The sequence below is a fragment of the Papaver somniferum genome, chromosome 4 (assembly GCF_003573695.1).
Source record: "Papaver somniferum cultivar HN1 chromosome 4, ASM357369v1, whole genome shotgun sequence".
Taxonomy (NCBI): domain Eukaryota; kingdom Viridiplantae; phylum Streptophyta; class Magnoliopsida; order Ranunculales; family Papaveraceae; genus Papaver; species Papaver somniferum.
Window position 1 is genome coordinate 161,363,671 of NC_039361.1, and position 26,095 is coordinate 161,389,765.

The following is a 26,095-nucleotide window of genomic DNA, read 5'->3' on the forward strand; positions in this document are numbered from 1 at the left end:
TAGTATTGTTGTTGTAATGAGTAGTGATACACAATAGTACCGTTGAAAAAGCATTCAAATGCTGTCAGACTTTACAGAACACAAAATGAAAAAGGAAAAAATTGATTCCACGCACCCCTCACTTTATGGCCTTGTTGTCGTTGTGCACAGAATAAATGTACCTCAGCTCAGTCAGTTGGAGTCAGTCAGTTAGTCACATGCTCAATCAAAGATAATATTTTTATTTTCTTTCCTACAGATTCCTACCACCACATGCCGGTAGAAGAAGAAGTCTTTAGATTCAGAACCCACACTCACTCCCATCTCTATCTCTCCCCACATGATCTACTCTCTTTTTATTTTCTAATTGATTTCCTCTTCTGGTTACGTTGAAATGCCAGAAGATATGGTTCACAGGGATGTTTTTCTTCTCTGAAACTACCCAAAAGAAGAAGCATCTTTTCATTTTTCTTTTTAATAACAAACCCCCAGACCGAAAATTCTTTCTTTCTTTCTTGGGGTCTGTTCTATAACTAATTATAATTTCTTTCTGCTCCAGAGATATAATTCATCATGATGTTGTTTGGAATTGGAATATTGGGTTTGTGGTGCTCATGATCATTGCCATTATGTGGATAAAGGGGTTTGGCAAGAAGAACTGAAAACACTGTTAATGGAGCTCTAGTGTGACTGTGAAACCAATAATAGGGTACTACTGTTAGATAGCTATTATTCTTTTATGTCGACCAAGACTTGATTTTTTCTGATCTGGGTTTTGCTTTAAACTAAAGAATTCGTTGATTTTTTTTTGGATACTGAAGAGAGAAAGAAAGAAGTGGTAATGTCTGCAAAACTTCTTCAAGCCCTAACAGAAGATAGCTCAGATCTGCAGAAACAAATTGGGTGTATGACTGGGATTTTTCAGATTTTTGATCGTCAAAATGCACTAGTTACAGCAAGAAGAATTACAAATCATAGTCACAGTAGAATCCTTTCAGGTAAAAAACCACGGAATTATTTATCAATTATCATGTTTCTTAATAAAGTGTTTATCCTGTTCCTTAGATTTTGTATAATTATCATGGATTTTATCCATCATTTTGTTTAATTTTATATTCCTTTAGTTGGAAATGTGTGAACAATAAGATCTTCAATTGCTGGTAGTAACTGAGTAAGAATTTTGCCGTTTGAGAACCCCATAATAATCATAATGTTAAAGAATTTAGACTAGTTGGGAATTTTCTTTGGAACAAATAGTGTGCTTTCGCCTTCGATCCGTTTGATTCTTTGCCATCAGGTTTCCTTTAGGAAGCGGAGATTGCTGTAAATGACTTTTGATTTTGATAATTTTCCCATCTCTTTTGTGGTTTGAATTTGATTCTGTGCATTCAAGTGAAGTGAGGTTGCGCAATTAGTACTATTTTTTAGTAGTACATTCTCATATTTATAAACCTTTTTTGTTTGTTATTTGTTCTGTAGATCATTCCCACCTCAACAATGGCAACCGTGGAGGCGATACAGACAATGTAAGTTACCTTACCGCCATAGTAGTATTTGATATCAGTTTCCAGTTCAATGATACGGCCGTTGCTATTGGTGTTTATGCAATATGACTTGTAATTGCAGGGAAGGTATTTTAGCAGTAGTGTCACTGAGAGACAAAGAGTTCCAGCCGAGTCATCGAGAACCTCTATCTCATCTTCCTCTAGTTCATCCTCTTTCTCTTCGGTCAATTGTAAGAATGTAGTGCGAGCAGAAATTCCTCAACAGGGAAACATTTTTTCAGAAACGTCCTCAAAGCAACTACGGAGTGCCCAACAAAACGCGTCTCCTCAATTACGTCAGCCACCACTTGATTTCAGAGATGCGGTGAAAGATTCAATCTACAAAGAAGCTTGTGGCACACCAGCTAAAACTATGACCAAAGAGGAAACGATGAACCGTGTTGAGAAGCATAGAAATGCTATTAGGCCATTTCAACTCTCGGAATCGGTGGATGGATCTTATAAAGTAGGAAACTATGGGATGTCAGGAATGCCAGCTGATTTTAGTGAGTCGCTCAGACTTCTAAGTAGACTTCGAGAAGGGCATGGAAGTCTTAATGATACTAAAGAACCACCAAGGTCGTCATATGAAGGGAGACATGGGTCTTCATTTGTAGTCCCAAGGGATGCTCCTCGTTTCTCCTATGATGGGCAGGAAATGTCTCATACAACTTTTGAATCACGGGGCAGCCTCAAGTCCAATACAAAGTTCAAAGAGCACCCAAGGATGTCTTTAGATAGCAGTGAATGTTCAATGAAGAGAACAAATTCTGCTCCACGTTCAAATTCAAATTCTAATGTGATGGATTTGCAGAGGGATAGCGGCGCATCTCAGATTGCCCAAAGACCACTACAAGAAGCAGGAATGCACGTGAAGCAACATTCTAATGTCGTGGCAAAGCTGATGGGTTTAGAATTAATGCCCACTTCCCAAACGGCTTCTGAGGGTCAGTGGTCGGCTAAAGCATACCCAAACAGAGATATTGATTCTTTCTCGAGACCATCTGAATGCAGAGCCCCCAGTTCGCCAAGGAGCTTGTTTAAGGAACCCACCTCACCACGATCTAAAAATTCGAATTTAATTATGAAACCCATTTCGAGTTCACCGTTTCCAATTGAACCTGCTCCTTGGAGGCAGCTAGATGGTACTCGTGGTGTTCAAAGACCAGCAGGGAGGAACCATGGAAACCCCACTAGCTCATCACTTACTTCTCCTTCTGTTTATGGGAACATCGAGAGAAGGTTAAGAGAACTTGAATATAAGCAACTGGATGGTGATCTCAGAACTCTCGAGCATATGTTGGACACAATGCAGGAAAATGAGCTATATGAAATCCAAAGAGAGGAGGACCAAGCATCGAACTTTGAGTTGGAGATCAACTATAACAAACAGAACCATTCTGACATTGATCGGAGCTTTAGGTTGATAAATGGGAGAAACCCTGAGAATAGCCGTCCAGTTGCTGCAACTTCCAGGCCTTCTAGTCCAGCTGAATCGCCAATTGTAATCATGAAACCAGCAAAAAGTGCTCGTACCTTGGTCAATAAAGTCAATGGCATCTCAACTGCTCAAAAGCTTGTGAATGGTGATTCTGCAGATTGCAGGAAAGGGGCAGTTAATGGCCGAGTAGCTAAGAACCTGCGCCCAAAAGTCAGTCAGCCTGTTCGAGGGAGAGACTCTGACAATGGTAAGAAAGCCAATGCCATGACCTCAAATTCAGCAAAAACTTCAACCAGGTCTCAGCAACTACCAAGGGAGAAGACATTAAGCTCCACTAGGAGCTCAGGATCTGCAAGTCCAAAAATATATCAAAAGAGACCTCAACCGGAGAGACAAGCTCGTCCTCCAGTCCCTTCACCAGATTTGAGCACAACTAAAAAGCAATCTGTCAGAAAGTCAGGTTCTTCAAGTGGAAAGCGCAGAACAAAATCTCCGACTATGCGGCAAAAGGATGACAATACAAGTAAAATCAGTAATGAAACAAGAAGTTTAAGTTATCAAGGAGATGAAGTTTCTCTCTGTTCCGATAGCAACTTTAGCTCGGCATCGCAGATGGATGTAGAAGTAACAAGTGCTGATAGATCAGGTGAAATGAGCAGCATGTTCATCCAACAAGATAGTTTGAGCCCATCGTCAAAAGTTCCTAGCAAGTTCAGTTCTCCGGTAGAACAGAAAGTAAGTTCCATATCATTTCCTTTGTCTTAAAGTTTTGATATGTTTCGGTTCACTAGCTAACAACAAAAATCCTGTTAATATCAGAAACAGTCATACATGCTGAGTGAGGATGCTCAGCAGGCAGAATTGATGGCAGCTACCCCTGAACAACCGAGTCCTGTTTCTGTTCTTGATGCCTCATTCTACAGAGATGATTTATCTTCACCTGGTAAGACAACATCATATTCCATTATGCATGAATTTTTGTTCCTATGAGTTCAATTTTTCATGTGCATTTCGTACAGCTAATATCACATATGGTTGTGGTATTAATTTCCTTGAAAAAAAAAATGGGAATTAAGATTGAACCCCTCTCTGAAATTCCTTGTAATTTTTACAGATGAAAAGACACAAAACCTTGATGAATATCATGTCGAAGAACAGAATCCAACTGATCTTGATCATTTGCATCGTGGTCGAAAGAAACTTGAAAACGTTGAGCACCTGGTTCAGAAGCTTAGACGGCTAAACTCATCTCATGACGAATCCAAAACAGATTATATTGCATCACTATGTGAGAACAGTAACCCAGATCATAGATACGTGTCAGAGATATTATTAGCATCCGGACTGCTACTAGGAGACCTTGAATCCGGCTTGATGTCCCTTCAACCCCACCCATCAGGCCATCCAATCAATCCAGATTTGTTCTATGTGCTGGAGCAAACTAAGACCAGTAACAATTATCTCACTGGAACTGAGAAGAGCTGCGAAGAAGATGCAGTGGCTTCAAATGCTCATCAGCAAGAGAAATTACATAGGAAGCTCGTATTCGATTCTGTGAATGAAATTCTGGAGCATAAACTGGATTCCGTGGGTCCTTTATTGAACCCATGGCTCCAAAGCAATAAGCTTGCAGGGAGAACTCTAAATGCACAACAGCTTCTTAGAGACTTGTGTTCAGAGATAGAAAAGCTTATTCAAGGGAGTGAAAACTCAGCGTGCAACTTTGATGGAGACGATTTTCTGAAAAACATCTTATTCAAGGATGTTGTCAGTGTTTCACATAAGTGGGCAGTCTCAAATGGTGAGGTTTCAGGAGTAGTATTAGACGTAGAAAAGTTGATGTTTAAGGATTTAATTGATGAGATTGTTAACAGCGAGATCATTGCAAGGCAGACTAGACGATGCAGACAACTTTTCGCAATGTAAGTTTAAAACTAAAAGTCGTTCTGTTCATTTTTTTAATTTGGTAGTTTTTTTTTTTTTCTCCCTTTGTAATAATAATAACTTAATGATTCAAGTAAGGATGAGTTGTAGATAAATCTCACTTTTGAGAGTACCTGCCTTTTAAGGATATTAATCAATACATGTAATACCCCATCTTTGTGTAACTGTTAGCTGTGAATTTTAGCTGCAAAAGATTGTCATTTCCTATTTTATTGCTCAAGAGAATTTGAAAAAAACTTATATTGATATAGAATCCTATTATTGGGGCTTAGAAAGTCTTGGTCTTTTGACCATTTTGGGGGCTTAAATGCTTTGGGGAGGTAAAAAATGGTTAGGGGGATTCAAGATATATCAAAAGTCAAAAACACCCTTACCTAAATTTCACTATTCATTAAAAAAAATAAAAATCCTAAATCTATAATCTTCTTCTTCTCCTTCTCTCATTTACAAATTATGATGAAGATCATTAAAAAAACAAACTAAATCTAATATTTTCTCCCCATCCTTCTCTTCTCATTCATAAATTGTGATAAAAGATGATGATCATAGTTTCATCACGATGAGAGTGATGATCATAAAGAAAATCCAAAACTATTATCATAAGTTCGTAGATATAAAGATGATGATCATCATAAAAAGAACAAACTAAGAAAACCCACAATTTATTTTTGCTTTTAAATGGTTAAAAAATATGATTCCCTGAATTTCGGGTAAAAATAAATAATTCTGAAGGTGTTTTCGGCTGGGAATCTAAGAACTCCCAGCCGAAAGTACATTTTACGGCTTGGTTATCCCAATCGAAATTAGTTTTCTGATTTTTTGGGGTTTCCAAAATCAATTACGGCTGGAAAAACCCAGCCTTAACTGGTTTTAAAAACAAAAAAAATCATAAATATGATTTCGGCTAGGAATTCTTTATTTCCCCGCTGTAAATAAAGAATACGGCTTGGAACACCATCATTTCCCAACCGTTTTTCGTTTCTACGGTTGGGTCGACAAATTATCCTAGACGTAACGCACTTTCGGCTAGGTTACGAAAACAAAAAAAAATTGAAAAATCGTTTGGGTCGACAAACTATCCCAACCGTAATCTTGATTCACGGTTGGGAATCTAAGAACTCCCACCCGTAAACATCTTCAGAAACTATTTTTTTTTTTGCCCAAAATTCATCGAATTGGAATTTTTTAGCCATTTAAAACAAAAATAAATGGTGGGTTTTCTTAGTTTTTTCTTTCAATTATGATCATAATTTTGATCATGATATTTGAATGATAAAGAGTAGGAGAAGAAAATAGTTTTGAGTTTTCTTTATGATCATCATCCTCATCACGATGAAATTATGATCATCATCTTTATTAAAAGTCTTGCTTAAATCACTCAGTTCCAAAAAAAAAAATCCCAATTTTTTTCCTCTTCTTCTCTTCCCTCTAATTTTTGTTTGTTTTGATTTCATCTAACTTAAAGAGATGAATTAGTCTTAATTAATTTGATAATCATGATTAATAATGTTAATCAAGTTTATTATCTAAAATCATATGGGGTCATATTAGTCTTTATATAAATATATGATGAGGGGTGTCCCAATTGATATGTGGTGACCCTAAAAAGCCCCCAAAAAAACTTGACTTTCTAAGCCCCAACAATAGAGTTCTTGATATATTATTGAGAAGTATTTCAGGTACATTACACAATACAGGACAAGGGTATTTATACCATAATATACAGACATAGTCAAGTTAACACAGACTTGACTTAACCTATTCCTAATACACTCCCTCAAACGTTACAGACAGACAATCTAAAAGTCTGGAACAGTTTGAAAAGAGAAAAAAAAAAATAACACGGACTTGACCTGAAAATTATTACACCCCCTTACTATAAACAATCACATAAAATGTTACGGAATGTAACAATCAACAACAGTAATAATAATTCCCAGCAGGAACAGAAACTCAAGATGAAGTAGCGGAATTGAAAACCAATATTGCGCCTTGTTAATCCAAATGCTAACTCAGCAAGACCTTGAAAAATAGTAATACTAGAAGCAGGTGAACATCAAACATCAGGATAGTAGCAGTACATGTACTGACAACAGTAGTAGAAGTATTAGTTGATGAAGGAACTACACCAGAAAATATTGAACTAGCAGGGAAAGTAGTAATCGTTTAACCTTTTTATGAAAATTAGAACTAGCAGCAACACAAGTTGAATAACAACAGAAAAAGTAGCTTCTGGTATTTGTTTTGGTGTTCTCTGTTGGTTAAGAGACTCGAATTGTTTTTGGTGTTCTCTGTTGGTTAAGAGACTCAAATTGATATTTAGAAACTGGTGTTTGTAAGACCAGATCTGTAAAGGTATTGATAGGACTTGTTTTGAAGTAACAAGTCATATAACTGGTTATTGAAAAATGTTTTTAGGACCAGTTGGGTATTGAAAATTATTACTTCATATGTTAAACTCATATAAAAAAGAAGTTGATATTACCCATATAAATGTTGATATTACCCGGAAGTTACTGCAGTTGGATTGATGCTGAAGTTGTTGTTGTTGATTATTTGATCTTGTTGATAAGAAGTTGATGTTGTTGTAACCCTAGCTTGAATTTTGCCCTGTAATCTCAACTTAAATACCTTCCATCCAAACACCCAAAATCTTGATAGAATCAATAACTAGAAGTAATTCCTTTAGCAAAATCTGAGTTATATACATCCCTCCTTATTATTGCTGCAGAAAGAACATGAATAATCCTATGCAGAACTGATGAGATAGATCAAAGAATAACTATTGCAATGGGATCCTGCATTGTTCAAATTCTTTGACCAATTCAACATCACTGAACCCTAAAAAGAATTGAGCAAGTCCTTGAAGATAAAGAGCAGATTGATAAACATATATAGCACTAATAATCTCCATTAAAATACTTCTTCTTAATCTATTAGCATCTAAGAAAAACACTTACTAATTCATCCATCTGAACTAATACATCACCACTAATTGCTTTCAAGATTTCATTCTTCCCTGTAGAATGAATCCAATCATACCCAACTTTATCAATATACCCAGATTGTAATATCTTATACCGATTCATAATCCCATGAATAATCAATCTTAACCCACATTCTATTTCTTCAACTTCAGTTATCAAATTCTTTGATGGGTATTTCCAAACAAGTGGATAATCTGCAGATTTTTCTGTAACTAGGATGAAAATCACCAAACCAAAGAAAAGGTTTTTGTATTGAATTATGCCAAGTTGGGAAAAGAAGTTCAGAAACATCTTCAGAAGCAGCAAGAAATTGAAAACCATAATTGATAACCCTAATTTTAAAATCAGGAACTGAGAATAATTGTAATTGAATCAAAAAATTACCTCTATAAAATTCAAATTCATCATCGTTGCAGCCAAAACACCACAGATTTCTGATCATTATAGCAACGGAAGTAAAAGCTTCTTCAATATAGAATTTGATTTCTTCTTCTTTTTGTTTTTCTTACATTTGTTATGTCTAATCCGAAACATTAGAACGAATTACATACATGTTACTTTCATTCCTAATCATACCCGACTCACGAATGATTGACACACACCAAATTCATGTTCGGGAATAAATTCTATATACGAATAAAAAATTCTAGTCCTAATTTAACTTATTCAGTGTAAAAATCACCTCTATATAAAAATAACGTCTCTATAAGAATATTTTTATATGGTACCAAAATTATTCTTATATAAAGTTTCTACTGTGGTAGTCGAATTTTTGGTTTCGAACTTCTGTTATTGCCATTATCAATTGTTATGCTGAAGATATAGTGGTCGGAAATTTCTGGTGGCCCCTAAAAATATTGTGATGTGCTTATAGTACGTCTATGGAGTAGTGAAGTGAAAACGGATAATATAGTCTGGGACTGGGACTCTGGATAAAAGAGAGAGAGGAAATCTAACATTTGAGAAGAGAAGAAATGGATAGATTTTTCGGGAATGCGTACAGAGGAGACCCTGGAGTTCCACATGCAGACCCAGAACGATTCGGAAATATATGGATCGGTTCACTTGCTTTCTCTGCTATCACTTGGTTCAATCCATACATTTGGCAACTCTCTAATCAATCCAAGTAACATACCTCCCTCTTTCTCTTCACTTTTCCAATTTATCTTTTTAATTTTGTTTTAGGATTTACCGGGGTTTTTCTTTAGTTCTCATGCTACAAGTTAATAATCTTTGCTATGTGGAACCTAATGTGAAGTTCTTATTCCAATTTCTAGGGTTATTCTTATTTCAATTCGAGTTAATCAGGAGTTCTGATATCAATTTTTCTGGGACGTTCTAATCCAATTGAATAGGGTTTCATTTGTGTATCACTAGTGTAAAGTTTAGATTTAATTCACTTGCAATCAATATATTTCCTCTGGTTATACATCTAGCTACAGTGCATTGGGGGCTAGTTCCCTAAGTTTATTAGGATTTTTTGTTAGTATGATTGCCACTTGTGTGACAGTAAGGATTGGTAATGAAATTTTCTGGTCGAAGTTGTTCCTCTAGAATCACCAGACAGAAGGGGCCATGATATTTGTTCTTTCGGACTTTTGAGGATTTGTTGAATTCTTTTTTTAACGAGTCTCGTATAGGAAAGAGTTAAGAGCAACAACAAAAAATTGAGTCCGGGATTCAGCTAGACATACTTGAAAAGCATGTGCGCTGTCATAGATGGTCATCTTTCTTTGGAGAAATTCGGTCAACAGAGAGTCTCTCAACAGTATCTCTAATACCTAAGCAACTTCCCATTTTTTGAATAACCTCTATTACAGTAGTACTTAGTTTCCTATAACTCACATATAGTATCAAGTAGTGATGAAGTTTTAACTTAGGCTGTATCCGCTTATGTCTAGAAGTTGTCGTTGTCATTCTCATTGTGGTATTTTTTGCGATGCAACACCTGGACATGTAATTTCACTTCATACTACTTATGTATGTATGAATCAATCAGTGAGTATTACTGAACTGATTATCTGCTTACAGACCAAGTTTTGGCCTAAATGGTATTATAGCAAACCGCCCTTGAATCTGTAACTATAGAGAATTATAGGTGTCCCTTTCCAAGTTACATTTGGAGAAGACGATAGTTCCTTGATGAAACGATTTTTTTCTTAACATGTAAAGTTTTTGCACTTCAGCAAAGAAGGTAGTAGTCAGGATACCATGGTTGAGCTAAGTGTCATAGAATACAACTTCTCAGCAATCTACCATGGACTCGATGATCAGAAGTTCATAACTGAAGTATTGCTATGAGATTTTTGTTATTGAGGGTACACCATGTCCTACCTAATATGAACGTTCATTAAATCCCTTTTCTTGTACTTTTTCCTTTTCCGATAATTTTGACTATTTCTGGCTGACTTTTTTACTTGATGAAAAAAGGTTTATTTAGCTTATTACTTATTGTTGGCATGTTGGGAGTTAAACATACTAAAATAGATGATCAAAGGTTAACACTGATAGATGTAAGTCGGGGTTTTCCTTTTTTCTTCATGTTGGCAGAAATTTGTATTTTACATTTTGTATTTTACCAGTTATAGTTCGACATCTGGATTTCTGTGATCCTATCGTCTCTGGAAATAAATAGTATAAGATGCTGAAACCTTGGTTAAAAGTAGAATACACTAGATATCTTTATCTACATTGGGCTTTAATCATGATAAGGATTCTTAGAAGGATAAATCACCCGTTTCTGTACCCCTTTTAACATATGTCTTTTCTCAGCCTTGTCTATTCTACATGGGTCTTCTTCCTATTGGAAGAGAACCACAGAGATCATGTAAAGTCGTTATTTTTCTCTTTGGTCAATCAGGAGTTTCCGGAATATCAATGTGTAGGAGACATTATTGAATAGGGACTTCATACGTGTCATTAGTGTAAGGTCCAGATCAAATGCACTTGCAATCAATATACTCTTCTGGTTATTTATCCAATCTTCTAACTACAGTACATTGGAAGCTAGTTTCCCAAGTTATATTAGAATTCTGTGTTAGTACTATTGGCACTTGCAACAGTAAGGATTGATAACGACTTTCAAGTTCAAGTTGTTCCTCTAGAATCACTCGCCAGAAGGGGACAGATATTTGTTCTTTGAAACTTTTGAGGGTCTTGAATTTTCTTCTAACAAGTCTCAAATAAGAAAGATCTAGAAACATACAAATTTTGAGACTGGGATTCAGCTTGACGTACTTGAAAACTCGGAAAGCATGTCTGCTGTTATAAGGTGGTCATCCTTCTCAGGGAAAACTAGGTCGACAAAGAGTCTCAACAGTATTTCTAATACCTAAGCAACTTATCAGTATTTAAATATGCTTTCTTACAGTAGTATCTAATCAACTCTTAGACGGGTTTTCTAGAATTTACATGATAGTATCTGGTAAGCTCTTTTGTTTGAATTTAGGGTATTTGTCTAGAAATCATTTTAAGTATGAGGAAGGATCCCTTTACATGTTTATTCTCACGCTATCTCACACATTATGTGCTATCTTTGCAAATAAAAACCAAACAAAAACGGATTTGAAACTAATATTTTGGGATATGTTCCTCTTATGAAGTTCTACGTTCCTACCAAAAATGAGCGTATTCCGAAATACTAAACCTCACCATCTACCAATCTTGATTTCAATGGTCAAAACTTCATTGATTTTCAACGGCTCATTTTCAAAGTAGTAGATGGTGATGTTGTACTCATTTTTGATGAGTCTCGGAATGCACTCATTTTTGGTAGGTATATAGAGCTTTGCAAAAGGAACATATCCCGAAGATATTAGCTTCAAATACGATAACATTCGGTTTTTGTTCACAAAAAAGACGGCTAAAATGTGAGATAGTGTGAGAAGAAACGTGTGAAGGGATCCTCTTGAAGCACTGCCTAGACATGCTGTAAATGCAGTTTCATTTTATAGTAGTTACGTTTTAGTAGATCATTGAGTAATGCTGAACAGATCATTTAGATACAGATCCAGTTTTGGCATACATGGATTATAGCAAGCAACCCTTGAATTTATTAACATAAACTAGTCCCTTTTTCAACTACTGATGGAGAAGATGGTGCTTCCTTAATGGAACCAAACATGAAAACCATTTCTACTTCAGTTTAAAAGGTTAGCAGGGTTCCATGGTTGAGCTAAGTTTCGTACAATAAAATCTGCGAGATCTAGCATCGACTCGAAAGTCAGAAGCTCATAGTTGAGGAATTGCTGTCAGTTCATTAGCTACAATGTTCTTTCTACTTTTTCTGTTCATGATTTTAGCTGTCTTTGCTGAGTTCTTTAGTTTGATAGAATTTTTTATACGTCACTGATAATTTTCTGTTAATAGTTAAACATACTAAGACAGATGATCATGGGTTAACATGAACGTCGGTATCTGTCACATTTTTTGGTAGAATAGGAGCGAAGACTCTTTGACAAACTATATCGAAGCAAAGACTCTTTGTGCTCCATATTTGATTTTTGTGATGATTGAGATAAACACTCACATAATTTGATGCATCTGCCACACTGTGCCTCAAAAACAGATTGTCCATAATACACTGGTAGCTCCCTGCTGTGATGTTCGTCCAGCCATATGATTCTTTACTATCAGAATGAGTGATAAAGAAAATTCCTGTTGCGGAAAAAAGAAACTGAAGCAGTATAAGAAAAGCTAGAGCCTTAGAATATGCCCTAGGTATAAGACAGTCACTATAACTAATTCCACATCTGCCGCAACGTGCCTCAAAAACAGATTGTCCATAATACACTGGTAGCTCCCTGCTGTGATGTTGGTCCAGCCATATGATTCTTTACTATTGGAATGAGTGATGAAGAAAATTCTTGTTGCAGAAAATACTAAATAGAAACTGTAGCAGCATAAGAAAAGCCAGAGCCTTAGAATATGCCCTAGGTGTAAGACAGTCACTATAACTAATTCCGCATCGCAAGGCTTGATAGCTGCAGTCACTTTTCTAGTAGTTGCAATGGGGAGGAGGTGATTGACCAGTTCCAGATCGGTAATCTGGAAGCTATTAGTCCTCTTCTCACCATCAATCAAACTAGACAAAGACGGTAGAAGTGTACAGCTACTGAATTCAAAAGTCCGGGTGCTGAAGTTCGGACCATTCAGATTTGGAAGCTGTGATATTGCGTACACAGGCTTTAGTTATTAGACCCCACTTTTATTTACATGTTGTACGAAATTCTGGAATAAATAGTTAGCGAATGATTTCCGAACGTTGAGTAGATTAGCTGTATTGAAGCAAGATAGGTAATATTTTCATAAGCGAGATAACTGACTATAAGGACCAAGGAGCGTGAATTTCTCTCGTTTGGATAAGTATTTCCCTGTGCCAGACATCGGTACTGAGTGAATTTACTCATTCACTGGTCATGGATGCTTCCTTTTTCTTACATCAACTCTTTTTGCTGGTATTGGTAAAATAATGTAGTGAGAGATAAATGGTTGAGTACTTAGAATAATCAAAGGTTAGCGCCCAATGGATGGACTATGTAACCATACTTTAATTTTTTTTCTTCTTCCGAGCCTTTATAGTAGTCCCACACAAGCTTGGGTAGGCTAGAAAGCAAACACGAGGACTTCCCAAGCTGTCATCCATCTTGATACCACTCTCGCCCTTACCAAAGGAAATGGCTGGTTTCAACCAAAATAAAGGCACACGAGGACTTCCCAAGCGGTCACCCGGCCTGGTACTGCTCTTGCCCTTTTTTTGGTCTATCACTGGCTCGCCACGCCTATCACTGGCTCGCCACGCCTATCACGGCCCTATTTTCATAGGGCTATATAACCATATTTTAGTGTGTTTGCTAATAATTATCTCTTTCGCGTTTCAAAAAAGCATCATGACACAGCTCTTGTGGTTACTCTTTCTGCTGTGGAATCAGCACTTTGTTTAGTCTGCTAGTTGTCTACATCCTGTTGTATAGTTAGTATGTGTACTTAGATTTTTTCCCTCCTTGATTTTATCAACGGTTAGTGTCTGCATCCACACTTGTATGTGTACTTAAGATTATCTTTCCATCTCTATGCTTCACATGTAGTTATTCATGGTTCCTCAAATACCATTAGGCTTAAGATTCACAACTTTCTGCCATTTTAAGTAAAAGCTCTTTCTCATGAAAGCTGAAATGATTCTATGTGCAGTTGGCATGACCGGGCAATGATATTCGAACAGTACCACTGGAAAAAAGCACTCCAGAAGAAACAGCCTTATAAGTTTAAGGTCAGTTTCTAATTTTTCTTGAGGCGTTGTTAAATTCTTTTCCAAAAAAAAGAATTGCGTCGTGACACTGATACCCAGAACAAGCATAGTTAGAATCACTTGCAACTCCATAGTCCATAGATTATTTTTTTGAAAACAAATATGTACTCTGTTGTTGTTTGCAGTGGAACGAGATGGACAAGGAAGTGCGTGACTCATACTACTTCAACTGGCCCGTTTACTTCCCTTAGATCAAGGACACACATCAATACATTATCAGCTATCTCAGTATCTTGGTTTACATTTTCAGCGATGTATTTTTATTTGTGCAGCACCTTGTTTTTGGACGCTTTCAACAAATGAAGTTATGTTTTCTTTATATTATGTTAATTCCTAGTAAAACACAAAGCTATGATCTCATGTTATCAACTGTAATCTTCAAGGTTCCTCCTAATCAGCAAAATGCAGGTTTTTTGCCTGGGCTGCTTGTAGGAGTCATAGGCTTATTGCACCGCAAGATGCTTTTGGCATAAGGTCCACTTAGCCCAATGCTCACTAGCATTAACAACTTGGTACCAGTGGAATACTACCCAGGAATGTTTTATATACTACACACACATTAAGGTTCTTTTGTACACAATAGATATTTTGGCGGTGTAATTTGGCGTTTGCAGCCGCGGAAAACATGGTTAAATTCCGACTACTTGTACTAGTCAGGTAAATCGACCAGCTCTGTTTACCTGTATCCCTGCTTGGTAACTGTTGAATATCTGTTGGTGATTCAATTTTTGAACGGTTGTTGGATTCAAACTGGTTCAAATCAATTATTGAGTCTTTGTCAGTTGTAGCCTTAGCAGCAGCAGCAGGCAGGCAGGAATTCTTCATTCCATTGGTATGTTTAAAATTGAAAGTTTAGTTTCAGGTCCTGTCTGTTGTTTAGGGTTCAAAACTTCACTCTGAATAACAACAGCACTGGATAGCAGTAGCAATAGTAGTAGTTTCTTACACATGGTGCTAGAACAGTTGATTGTTTTAAGTTCAACTAATTTGATTATAGTTGCTGAAATTAAATGAGATAATAAGTAATAAGAATACTGTGGTTTGGATGTGGTGGTCCATATTTTTTATATGACTAAAGCATTCTGTGGTCACAGTATGATCAGAGTAATTTACAAGAAAAAGGACCACAACCTTCACTTACAGAAACCCTAATTTTGTTTGTTCAAATCCTCCTCCTTTTGGACCACGTACAGTAGCAGCAAGCAACCTTTAAATCCAACAACTTGTTGTGTCAAGTGTCAACCTCTTTTATTTATGTTTACTTGGATCTGTGAAAACTTTGTTTCAGAATGAATTCTGTCTTACTCATTTTCAGAACAAAATTTTGTCTTACTCTTCTCGAGCATGTCTCCCTTTGGGAGAATCTTCTTTTGCTATACAACTGTTGCTTCGTGCTTCCCTGAGAGCATCTCCAATGTTAGGGGTGGAGGTATTAAAAAGTAACCTGTTATAGGGCTGATGAAATCATTGGAGGGGCTGAACCATGATAATGGTGTTTACCAAATTGGTTAGGGATGTCCTAGTGTCATGTTAAAGATCTAGATTACGCTTTCATTTTTGAAAAAACTAAATTACTCTTCTATCCATTCAAACGTAATCATAAAAAGAAAAACCAAATCAAAATCAGTTGTTCTTTGATAATCATCATCAAATATATTTAAAACCTAAAAATGAAATAAGATATGGTTGCAGATGGAGTTACGGTTGGTAATTCGTAATTAACCAACCGTAACTATAATTTCTGAAGGTGTTACGGTTGGTTATTGAAAAACTACCAACCGTAAATCCTAAAAAGCTATTTGGAATATCCAGTTATGGTTCATTTTGTAACTGTAAAAATATTTACGGTTGGTTTCTATTTTAACAGTATCAACTGTAAAAGTTCCTGAGCGAAAATAAGTTAAGTTTTTGAGTTTGATTACGGTTGGCTTTGATTTAAATGTTATCAACAGTAAAATGGTTACGTTTGGATGTTCACCGGGTTTGCTTCTCTGGTTAATTCCAACCGTAAATGGCTCTTACAGTTGGCTTTTTTGGTTAATTCCAACCGTAAATTGCCCCGAAATGGACATTGGAGCTAAGAGATCAACCATAGTAGGATCTCCATCGTGGGGTATCTATAAAATATGGTTTCTCTATCATATAGGGATTCGCCCACCTCCAATTTGCCACTGAAATCATTCATTTTGTTTGAGTAAATCAAAATCTACGTTTTTGAAATAAATCTCAAAAAAAAAACTCTTTATTTTATCTCTCCACCAAACCTAACTCTTAATCTGATTTATTTTTTCATTAAGTATAAAAAAAATTCATTAACTTAATGATTAACTAATTAAATTAACAACGCTAACTGAATAAGGGCTTTTTAGCCATTATGAAAATTATATAGATAAGGGGTTTTTGAAATTATTAATTGGTGACCTTGTTTTGTCCTATTATATCAACCCCTGTAATGGTTTCATCAGCCTCTGTAACATGTTACCTTAAAAAGTCATGGCACATAGGATTTAACATTTTTTTGACTAAATATTTATCTCCAATCGTAGGATGGAGGTTAATAATAAATGATGACATGGATACCATCCATCTCATAAGAAAGGGTAAACCATATAGTCATATCTTTACTTCCTCTATTGCCCGAGGTCTAATGACGCATCATCATTTTTTATTCCAAAATTGATTTTTCTTAGGTATTAGGATCTTAGCATTGGAGATGAGACTTTAGGTAGAAGGTCAAACTTATATTCATTGTAGACATATAGCAATGACCCACAACTAAAAGGTATTAACAACACTTCCACATAGGATTACCTTCACCCCTAGCATTGGAGATGCTTTAAGGGCGATTCCTATGGCAATCAACAACAACAAAAAAAAAATGTTCAGCCATGTGGATGAACAAACAAGTTTTTGCACTATGGAAAACTAAGACAAAATGAACAAATCTGATATTTTTCCCACTAGCGAGTTTATTAATATAAACTAATAAGGGTTCGGTCCCTCTGATTGTTTAACTAATAAAACATAATAAAAAATAAAAACCTAAATATGATAACCGAGATTTGGAGAGAGAAAACCAAGGGGCGGTCAGACATCATCCGCGGGAGGTTTTGGATCACCGTCCAGCGGGTTTACTTTGCCCGCGCAGTTTTACATTAAGCGCGCGTATAATCTATGACTGCAATCAACAAACCATCAAATTTATTGGTTTTCCCATCCGTTTTTCAAGTTTGTTGAGTCCGTAGCGAGAGTAAAATGAACAAATTCCATAGGGAACTACCGTAACACAACCAAAGAGAAAAAAAATACATTGGTAATATAATATGGGTAACCGATATCAGCGTCATGATACCGTGGTAAAGTTATTGGCTGATGACTGATGATACATGTGACTTGAATCTGAAGCCTAAAGTTCTGTGTTTTGGACTCGACGTTTTTCTTTATCACCCTCCACTCTTCTTAAAACTTGTTCAAAAAAAAAGTGTCCACCATATGTAAGACTGCTAATAAAAGGTATCAGTGTACTGGGAAGGGTATCATTATATGAAACTTTTTTTTATTTTTATTAAATCGGTATCTTCTATTAAAGCAAGGGTTATGGAGTGAGAGTTCTCGTTCAACATGAATGAGTCTGACTGGATTTGATATAATTTGGTGCTACTATGGAGTGAGAATACTCATTCATTCATTAATAATCACTCATACACTCATTGGAATGAATGAGTGGGCGCCAACGGACACTAAGCGGATGATTTTCAGCCTTTTGGGGGAAAAAACACCTTGAGCACTTAAAATTTTACCTCTCAAGCCTAATTTTAGAGTTTTATTAATTTAAAACTCTTGGAAGCGGGATCCATAATTAGATTTTCTTATTAAAAAATAAAATAAAATACGGGGGCATATATTCAGCCGTTTGGAGAGGATTTTTCTCTCCAAGCGGATATACATCAGCCACTTAGTCCCTAACTTTAGTTCCCGATAATTACAAAACAATCTTTCACTCAGGCTCTTAATCAATTTGGAAGTGAATGAGTGTTAAAATCACTCATTCCATAACTTTGCTCTTAGCAAACTGGAGAGGGTATCATTATACGGAATCTGACACCCTCCTTATTAAACTGGTATCACCTGTTAGCAAACTCGGTAGAATATTACTATATGGAATTTGGACCCTCGTCCTTAAACTGGTTCCCTGGTAGGGATGTTGAACATTTCATTCACTTAACCAAATTCTGTGTTCATCCACCGTGTTGTTAAACAAACATATTATAGATAGTTAAAGAGTAAAGAGATTTGTCGTTAACGGTGGAAATTGGTATATGAGTCTAAGCTTTTAACAAAATTTTTGAACCTTTCATCATACAACCATCATCTTCATCCTCCATCACCAACCAAGTATCTTCCACAAACGAAAAGACTGAAAACGACGTGATGCTACGTCCGAAGAAATTTCAAATTTCTCTTGAGCCCAAGAACTTGCAAAAAGAATGATCCATATGTTTATGGTAACAGCTAAAATGTCCTTTTTTCTTATTTGTATTTTGAATTTATCAAAAAACTGTATTTTATTTTAATTCTACTTTTTATTTATCTTTTCAAAAGAAAATTAGTATAATATAAAAGAATCTCTCTTTAATTTGTTTATGGGGTTCAGTTCCATGATTTATAAAGGGTATACCAGTTTTATTAAGTGCTGATATCAGTTTTATATAGGATAAAAAGATCCTACCGATTCTGACCGTTGGATCGATGAAATGGTATCAGCACTTAGTAGGACTGATATCCCCTTTATAAATCGTGGTTCAGTTCGGCTAGGTTTATTTATTTTTTTTAGCCAAACTTCAATTTGTTACTCATACGCGAAGACCGGACTGACATTCAACTAGGAAACAAATTCCAGCCCAACCTCGATATGTTGTTCATATGCGAAGAACAGATTGAGGTTCCGATAGAAAATAATTAATAAAAACTCAAACAGAAAGAAAAAACAACTTAGTCCAACCTCAGCTTTTGTATCTATAACCATAGTACTGAATACTCACTATAAATTGAGAAAATGTTAAATATTTGAACTACAATATCGTTTTTTTGGGTCTGTCACTTATCCACCGGCCGTTCATTTGGCTGCTCAATGGTGCTTTCACACTACTCGATAATATAGAAAAAATCCTTTCCAAACACTAGCCGTTGCGATCAATGACAGCAACACTACTGCCGAAAGTAAATGCATTCAGTCCCCACAGTACTGAATACTCACTATAAGTTATGCATAATACAATTTCTTAATATCAAAAAAAATAATATAAATTTTTAATATTTAATTAATAATAATCTATTCACAAAATTGGTTAAAAAGACCAAAATTAACAATTTCTGTGTGAAAAAGACATCTAGGTTTTGATTTGTTTAAATGGACAAAAATATTAAAATAGTCAAGATGTAAACAGTTTCATCATATCCATTTTCAAATATTTTTTTTTTATTTTTAATTTACATCAGGATGCATCCAGTTTTATCCTCGCTATTTTTTAAGTTTAAGCTAGGATGAATCCAGTTTCATCCTTGCTATCTTTTTTTTATCCATTTCACCTGTGATAATTTTCACTCGTCCATTAAAACCATGTTTTAGAAATATTTGGATAAATAACTCATTTTCCGCATTCTATTCGAATTAGTTTGGAAGGTATACTAGTCAAAAAACGTGATAGACATTGGTAGCTATAAATATTAGGAGTCCAGCAGCCAGGATCTGGTGCTGGTGGAGTCGTGGTGGTGGCTATGACCACAAACTAGGCACAAGAATCCAGGCGCGACTGACAACTATTGCAAGGAAACTTTGAAGGGCACCTTAGGAAAGAGAAGCTCCCAATTCTTTTTTTGTTTTTTTGATCAGAAAGCTCCCAATTCTTGCTTGCGCCTACTATTATCAATCAATCACCTTTTTGGACTTCTTTTTCTTCTTGCGTATATCCTTTTGTCATAACATATTTGAGATATCGCGGAAAACAAAAGGTTAATTGTCAGATTGTTTTCTTCCGTTCAAGTAATTATTAATTATATTGCTTCTTAGTTGTTTTACATGGTCCTTGGTTTGGTTGGTTTCGATCCTTGGGGTCCGATAGCACTATCTAAGTAACTAAATTAGAATGAGCCTTCACGCTCCACCATCTGACCTCCAAAAAAACTAACTATATCTTACAAAATTTAATTGATGAGTGAAGGAAGATGAAAAAATTGTCATCCTTTACCATGTTATAATATAATATACGTGCATTCAAGGCTGCTGACCCTGATAGGGAAAAGAAGCAGGCTTAAATCATGTAATACTAGGATGAGGTCACATTTTCATTGTTTGCTTTGGGACATTCGATTCTCATGCCGGAACTGCATACAAATCAATACTTTTGGACCTTCCTACGAGACTTCTGTACACCTTTACACGATGCTATGTGGAAATTGATACACTTTAGGGGCGTATCCCATCATATCAAACAAACACGTTACGTTTAATGGTCCAAAGAGCATTCAAGTTAGATAGGAGATCTGTTTTTCTGGTCCAAGAAGCATTAGAGTTCAAAATAAGTTTTAGTGAAACTTGATTAGCGTTTTTGTGGCGCATGGAATCTGACTTATCCTTTCTAGATGCGTAAAAACGTCAATCCAACCTTAGGAGGATTATTGAAGTATCGTGGAGGTATTTTTTCAACACACTCGACCACCAATGTTGTACTTCTTTATATATGCATGAGAGCGGACTTGCATGCATATATAGCGCATGCATGCACTTGTGATAAATGCATGTGCATGTGTCTGTACTATAATGATAAAAGAGTGTAAAGTGAATTAAAGAACATAGAGAGGGATAGATGCATGCATATTTGTCCCTGATCATTCAAAAAACAAACAGTAGTGCATTTGTTTGTGACTTTGATGATGTGAAAATGTTATTTTTAGATGCCAGATGTGATCGCAAAACTACGCTGCATTCAGAATTCACCGCTCGACTCTACGGTTAGATGCTTAATTATATACTGCAATCAAAGGTTTAATTGCCAATCTTAGATTCAAGGCTTCCACGGGCATAAGAAAATGATCACCTCTGCATTACACTCATAGGTGCACTGTAGCTATTCTTGTTGAGGAATAATAACAACTAGTGCCGATGTCATTGTAAATATAATACAGTGGTAAAGTTATTGGGTGATGATACCAGTGGCCTGAAATTAAAACTCGACAGTAGTAAATTCTTTCTGCGTAGAAAATAATAACAATGACAAGAGGTGATCATAAAACACATGAAACCACAAAAATCCCAGTAATATATATTCTATGAAAAATCTTTTACCAAACATGAAACAAGAGACACAAAACCGCACATCTAATCAACAATATGTATGTTACGATAAACTGCATACAACTCTGATCACATACCAAGTAACCAGTACTACTAGTTAATACATATTAATAAACAACAATATAGTACGTATATATATCTTTTCTTTTTATAACTGTAATTGATATGAAAAAAATGGGATTTTCTCATTCAAATAATGCAGTGGCTAATATATACCTATACTTAAAGTTTAATTCTGATCATTTTGAAATGAATAACCCGAAGTGAAGGAACTCGAAAGACCATTAGTAGTAATAATGTTATTTCCCTGCTTATTTGTTTGATGATCATTATCATTATCACTACCTCCACCGTTGTTTTGAGAATGATGAAGCTGCTTACTGCTGCTAGGATGAGTAATATTAACACCCAGTTGAAGTGGTCTCATCATCATCATGGAACTAGGGTTTCCTGCAGGACTTATCGAGTAAAGAGAAGGTGTAAGAGAGTTCAATTGTAAATTCTGATGTAAATTACCAGCTGATGATGATGAACTCAACATTTGAAAATGGTTATGGATTTGCCTGTTTTGTGCACCGCTCTCCATTTGAGCAATGCTTGTCGCATAGGGCTGGAAGAAAGGCGGTGTTGCTCCAGGCGGGCAAACTAATAGTTGATGATGTGAACCCGGTGGTAACGCTGACAGCTGAGAAGAACTCCCCATTGATAGGATATTGAAGTTATGTGGATCTTCAGATGTTTGAGATGACGTTGAAAACCCACTTCCTTGGTTTCCTAACTGGGATAATGATAGATTTGAAGGATCCCAATGATAGAAAGAACTTTGAGGTATCATGACATTATTATTACTTTGAAACCCTGACAAGGAAGAAAGGTTAGCCCTGGCAGGATTATGAAGAGAGTGATGATGAGATGAACCAACTGGGGCATTATGAGCAGCTTCACCATTTTCTTGACCGTGTCCTTGTTGATCATGAATACTTCTTTTAGAGTTCATCATCCAATTGTTTCTCTGATCAGAAGTAGTTGTTTCATGTACAACTTCTTTAGATTTAGATGACCTCATTGGAGAATTCAAGTTCCAATATTTAGACTCTGATGTCGTTGCATCAGTTGTTTGACGAGAACCTTCATGCTTTTCGCTATTATCGTTCATATTAAACCCTGCTTTGTCAGAACGTAACAAGTTAGTTGCATCTCCGTCCTTATATGAATCTACGAGTGAGGCTAATGAAGTTTGCATATGATCAGTAACTTCTTGTGGCGAAACTATCATAGGTTGAGGGTATAGACCAAAAGCTCCCGGTGGAATTTGAAGCGGAGGAAGCTCATCAATTTCATCTTTTGCAGCATTTAGAAGCCAATCAACAACTTTGCTAGGTTGATTGAGGCCTAATCTGTCTTGTAGATCGTACAACTGAATAGCTGTAGGTACTGATAACCTGACACGCCGATCTCTTAGTCCTCTTACTGTGCAAACTTTGCTATGCCTATCTTTCCCACCGAAAGTACGTGAGACACGAACAACTCTCGGATCTTTTAGCCCTGACCATGACGACCTTGAAGTACTAGCTGCTGGACCTTTTGTGATCTTGTCATTGTTGTCATTTCCTTCTTGCTTCGTTGTCAAATCTTTTCCTCTTGAATTTGTGATCATCTTATATTGCATCTCATTCTTGGCCGTGCATAGTGAAATCAAATTAACTGAAAAAACAGCCAACTTGAGTTTAAAACCTTCCACTTTGGGGTTTGCGAAATGATTCATCGAAATGAATTCATTATCACCAGGAGAAAAACAAGTTATTTCAAGTAGTAATTAACCTTCAACCTTCTATATATGTTTATATACAAATAGCATGTACTGAATTCGGTAACTCATGCTTAATATCTTGCCCAACATGAAATGCAATGGCTTGAGCATTAGAATCAAAGGGAAAAGAACAAGACAAACACTTAGCAAGAAACGAACCCGAATATGAAGATTAAATCAATAATAATAATATACATAGATAGTTCACTATCCACTAATTGGTTCATTCATATTATAGCTAGGTAATCAATAGTGTATATGGAATGTGAACAGAAAACAAACATGCGTATGTGAACTAGGTGAATCAACATATATGATTCATGATATCGTCGATGAATGAGTATGAGTTTATGTAGCTACGGCTAGTTATTTGGGATGAAAGGAGCGAAACCCGATTAGTACTCTTTTCGAGGATATTCAAGGTGTTGCCTCATGATGAGAGCAATATCACCTAAAAATGAAAAACAAAAACAAAAATTGACTTACTTGTATTAACTTGGATCTATATATTGCAACAAATCAGGCTTCAGTGTCTTCGGTTCTTCAAAGTTTTGGTAGTGATGAAGATGGACAATCCTGAAAAACAGTGAATTTGAATCCTTATGAGTTCAATTAGAGCATAGAGAGAGTAGTACTGGTTGTATTCATCATCATGAAAAAAGAGAGTTCGTTCCATTATCTATATACTTGCTCAACAGTAAATCTAGCTACTTTGTTGATGCCAAAAATGAAACAAGATCTAGCTAGGGTTTCATGATGTATGTACTTACTTAATATGGGAGATTTGATTGATATGTCATGCAATACTAATTTATAAAAAGTTTTCAGATGTGTGAAGTCTAGATAAGAATAGGTAGAGGAGATGGCTGAAAATCCTGCATGAATAAATGCAATTTTCTGCTAAGATTAGCTGCTAATTTGTGGAATAAGAAAATTCCAAGTCCAAACCTAACTTTGTTGCAGAGAATAAACTTATAAAGAAGTCCAAATAATTGTTTGAGAAAAAAGAAAGAAAAAGATGCCAGAATTCAATAAACTCAATGTGCTCCATGAGAAACCAAAAGAAAAAGATATGGCGCATTTGCAACCATGTGGCATCGCTCGACACCTGTCAAATGAATAGACCACTCGCGTGCGCCTGATTTTACAGTCTTGTCGTTCCAACTGAGCTATCACATCTACTTCATATGGAAATCATGTTCTTATAAACCATAGAACTGTAATTAACATTGTTGTACTAGTTTATCATAATAACTAAGCAATAGTATTGACAGTAACTAAAAACATCGATAGATGGTTAGGAGGGGAACATATGCGCGCGTCCTGGATACTGAATTAGTGATGTTCATCACTAACTAGATAGTACAAAAGCAATAAGATAGATTGTTAGTTGAATTTCGGGACCATATATCATCTACACTGGCACATCTTAAAAGGTGCATGCGATTGGCTTTATCGACACCAATGAGTAACTTTATATAAGGATGAGTCAATGAATTCTGATCTCTTAACATAAAATGTCTAGTGTGTGTTGCTGGGTTTTATGTCCCAGATGACCTTAACACAAATGCATGTATATCTTTATAGTTTACCCTAGTGAGAACTACAGTTACAATGTTTTTAACTCTGAATATACTGAACCACACCAGAACCATGCGTGTCCAGACCATTCTACTCATAAGACATGCTATCTATTGCAATAGTGAAATAAATTAACAGCAACATAAAGATCATTCGGATGCAAGAAAATCCATCCGGATGTGTTTTATGTGATGAGCGCAGCTTTCTTTTTTGGTGACGACGAAATGAAATACTGATAAATTTGGATGAGTGCAATATAGTGGTGGTAGCAGTTTACAGAGTGATCCCTGGCTATAACTAGTAGGATCAGGGCAGGGCTAGTAAACCCTAGGTGAGGGACCAACAAACTATATATGCTTTAAACCACACTAGATACCACCACCCACTGTATAACATTTACAAAATTCTGATATTGAGGAGGACCACAACTACTACTACTATCAACTTTTCACTGTCCATTGGACAGCAGAGAGATATTGCATTTGCATGGAGCAAGTTGATCCTAGATTTACACTAACGCTACTACTGTCAGTATCCAGTATAAGAGTATCTAGCTCTACCTCTACTAAATTCTCTACTGCAATATCCAGTATACATGAAAACATAATCTTAATGCAATATTCTTTTTTTTTTTTAAATTCTCATTTGGCAGTTCCCCTTAATTGCTAATTAACTCTAGTCTTGAATTTCTTCTCATCTGTCTCCTTCTTTTTCTTGATTGTTGATATAAATAGTGTTGTTATTATCAGTCATCAGTCTCCTTCAATCGATCAGTCTTTATTATTATTTTAAGAAAATTTATTGTTACCAGTGGTGAGCGAGAGTCTGTGATTAAGAAGGGTTCCTGCAAGTTGGTTTCATTTTTGGCATCCATCCATTATAATAACTAACAACCATCAATAACCAAAAATTAATTATCCAAAATTTATATACGTAACTACCTATATATAAATGCTAAGAAAAAGAAGAAGAAAAGAAAAACTCTAAACTGGAGGTGGTACTGTATATATTTATTGATCTGAGTAAAGGGTTAATTATTTAAAGTTATTCATTCATCTACTCGACTAGACCTACAGCCTGCAACAAGAGAAGAAGATGAATAGTGAATTGACTTCATAACTGTGTGTCGACTGTCAGGAACAGAAGAC

General features: G+C 35.9%; 3 protein-coding genes across 5 annotated transcripts; 2 read left to right on the plus strand and 1 right to left on the minus strand.

Annotated features, from left to right (window-relative positions):
- The first annotated feature begins 207 nt into the window (after window positions 1-207).
- On the plus strand, window positions 208-5,113 carry LOC113271779 (protein LONGIFOLIA 1-like). Of its 3 annotated transcripts, XM_026521694.1 has the most exons (6): window positions 209-688; window positions 801-977; window positions 1,459-1,505; window positions 1,606-3,699; window positions 3,784-3,907; window positions 4,079-5,113. In XM_026521694.1, the coding sequence occupies exons 2-6, from the start codon at window positions 821-823 to the stop codon at window positions 4,888-4,890; spliced, it is 3,234 nt and encodes a 1,077-aa protein (XP_026377479.1). In that variant the 5' UTR covers window positions 209-688; window positions 801-820; the 3' UTR covers window positions 4,891-5,113. The 3 variants fall into 3 exon arrangements, with proteins under 3 accessions (XP_026377480.1, XP_026377479.1, XP_026377478.1); XM_026521695.1 differs by having other exon boundaries at window positions 208-977; window positions 3,790-3,907; XM_026521693.1 differs by having other exon boundaries at window positions 209-977.
- A 3,708-nt stretch (window positions 5,114-8,821) lies between these two features.
- LOC113271780 lies at window positions 8,822-14,620 on the plus strand. The gene is made up of 3 exons (XM_026521696.1): window positions 8,822-9,021; window positions 14,085-14,163; window positions 14,328-14,620. Exons 1-3 carry the CDS (start codon window positions 8,870-8,872, stop codon window positions 14,391-14,393), a joined length of 297 nt encoding a protein of 98 aa, XP_026377481.1. The 5' UTR covers window positions 8,822-8,869; the 3' UTR covers window positions 14,394-14,620.
- Window positions 14,621-21,501: 6,881 nt separating this feature from the next.
- Window positions 21,502-24,390, minus strand: LOC113271783 (transcription factor TCP5-like). The gene is made up of 3 exons (XM_026521697.1): window positions 24,137-24,390; window positions 23,853-23,942; window positions 21,502-23,260 (listed from the first exon to the last, which is right to left on the minus strand). The coding sequence occupies exon 3, from the start codon at window positions 23,223-23,225 to the stop codon at window positions 21,786-21,788; it is 1,440 nt and encodes a 479-aa protein (XP_026377482.1). The 5' UTR covers window positions 23,226-23,260; window positions 23,853-23,942; window positions 24,137-24,390; the 3' UTR covers window positions 21,502-21,785.
- Window positions 24,391-26,095: the final 1,705 nt, after the last annotated feature.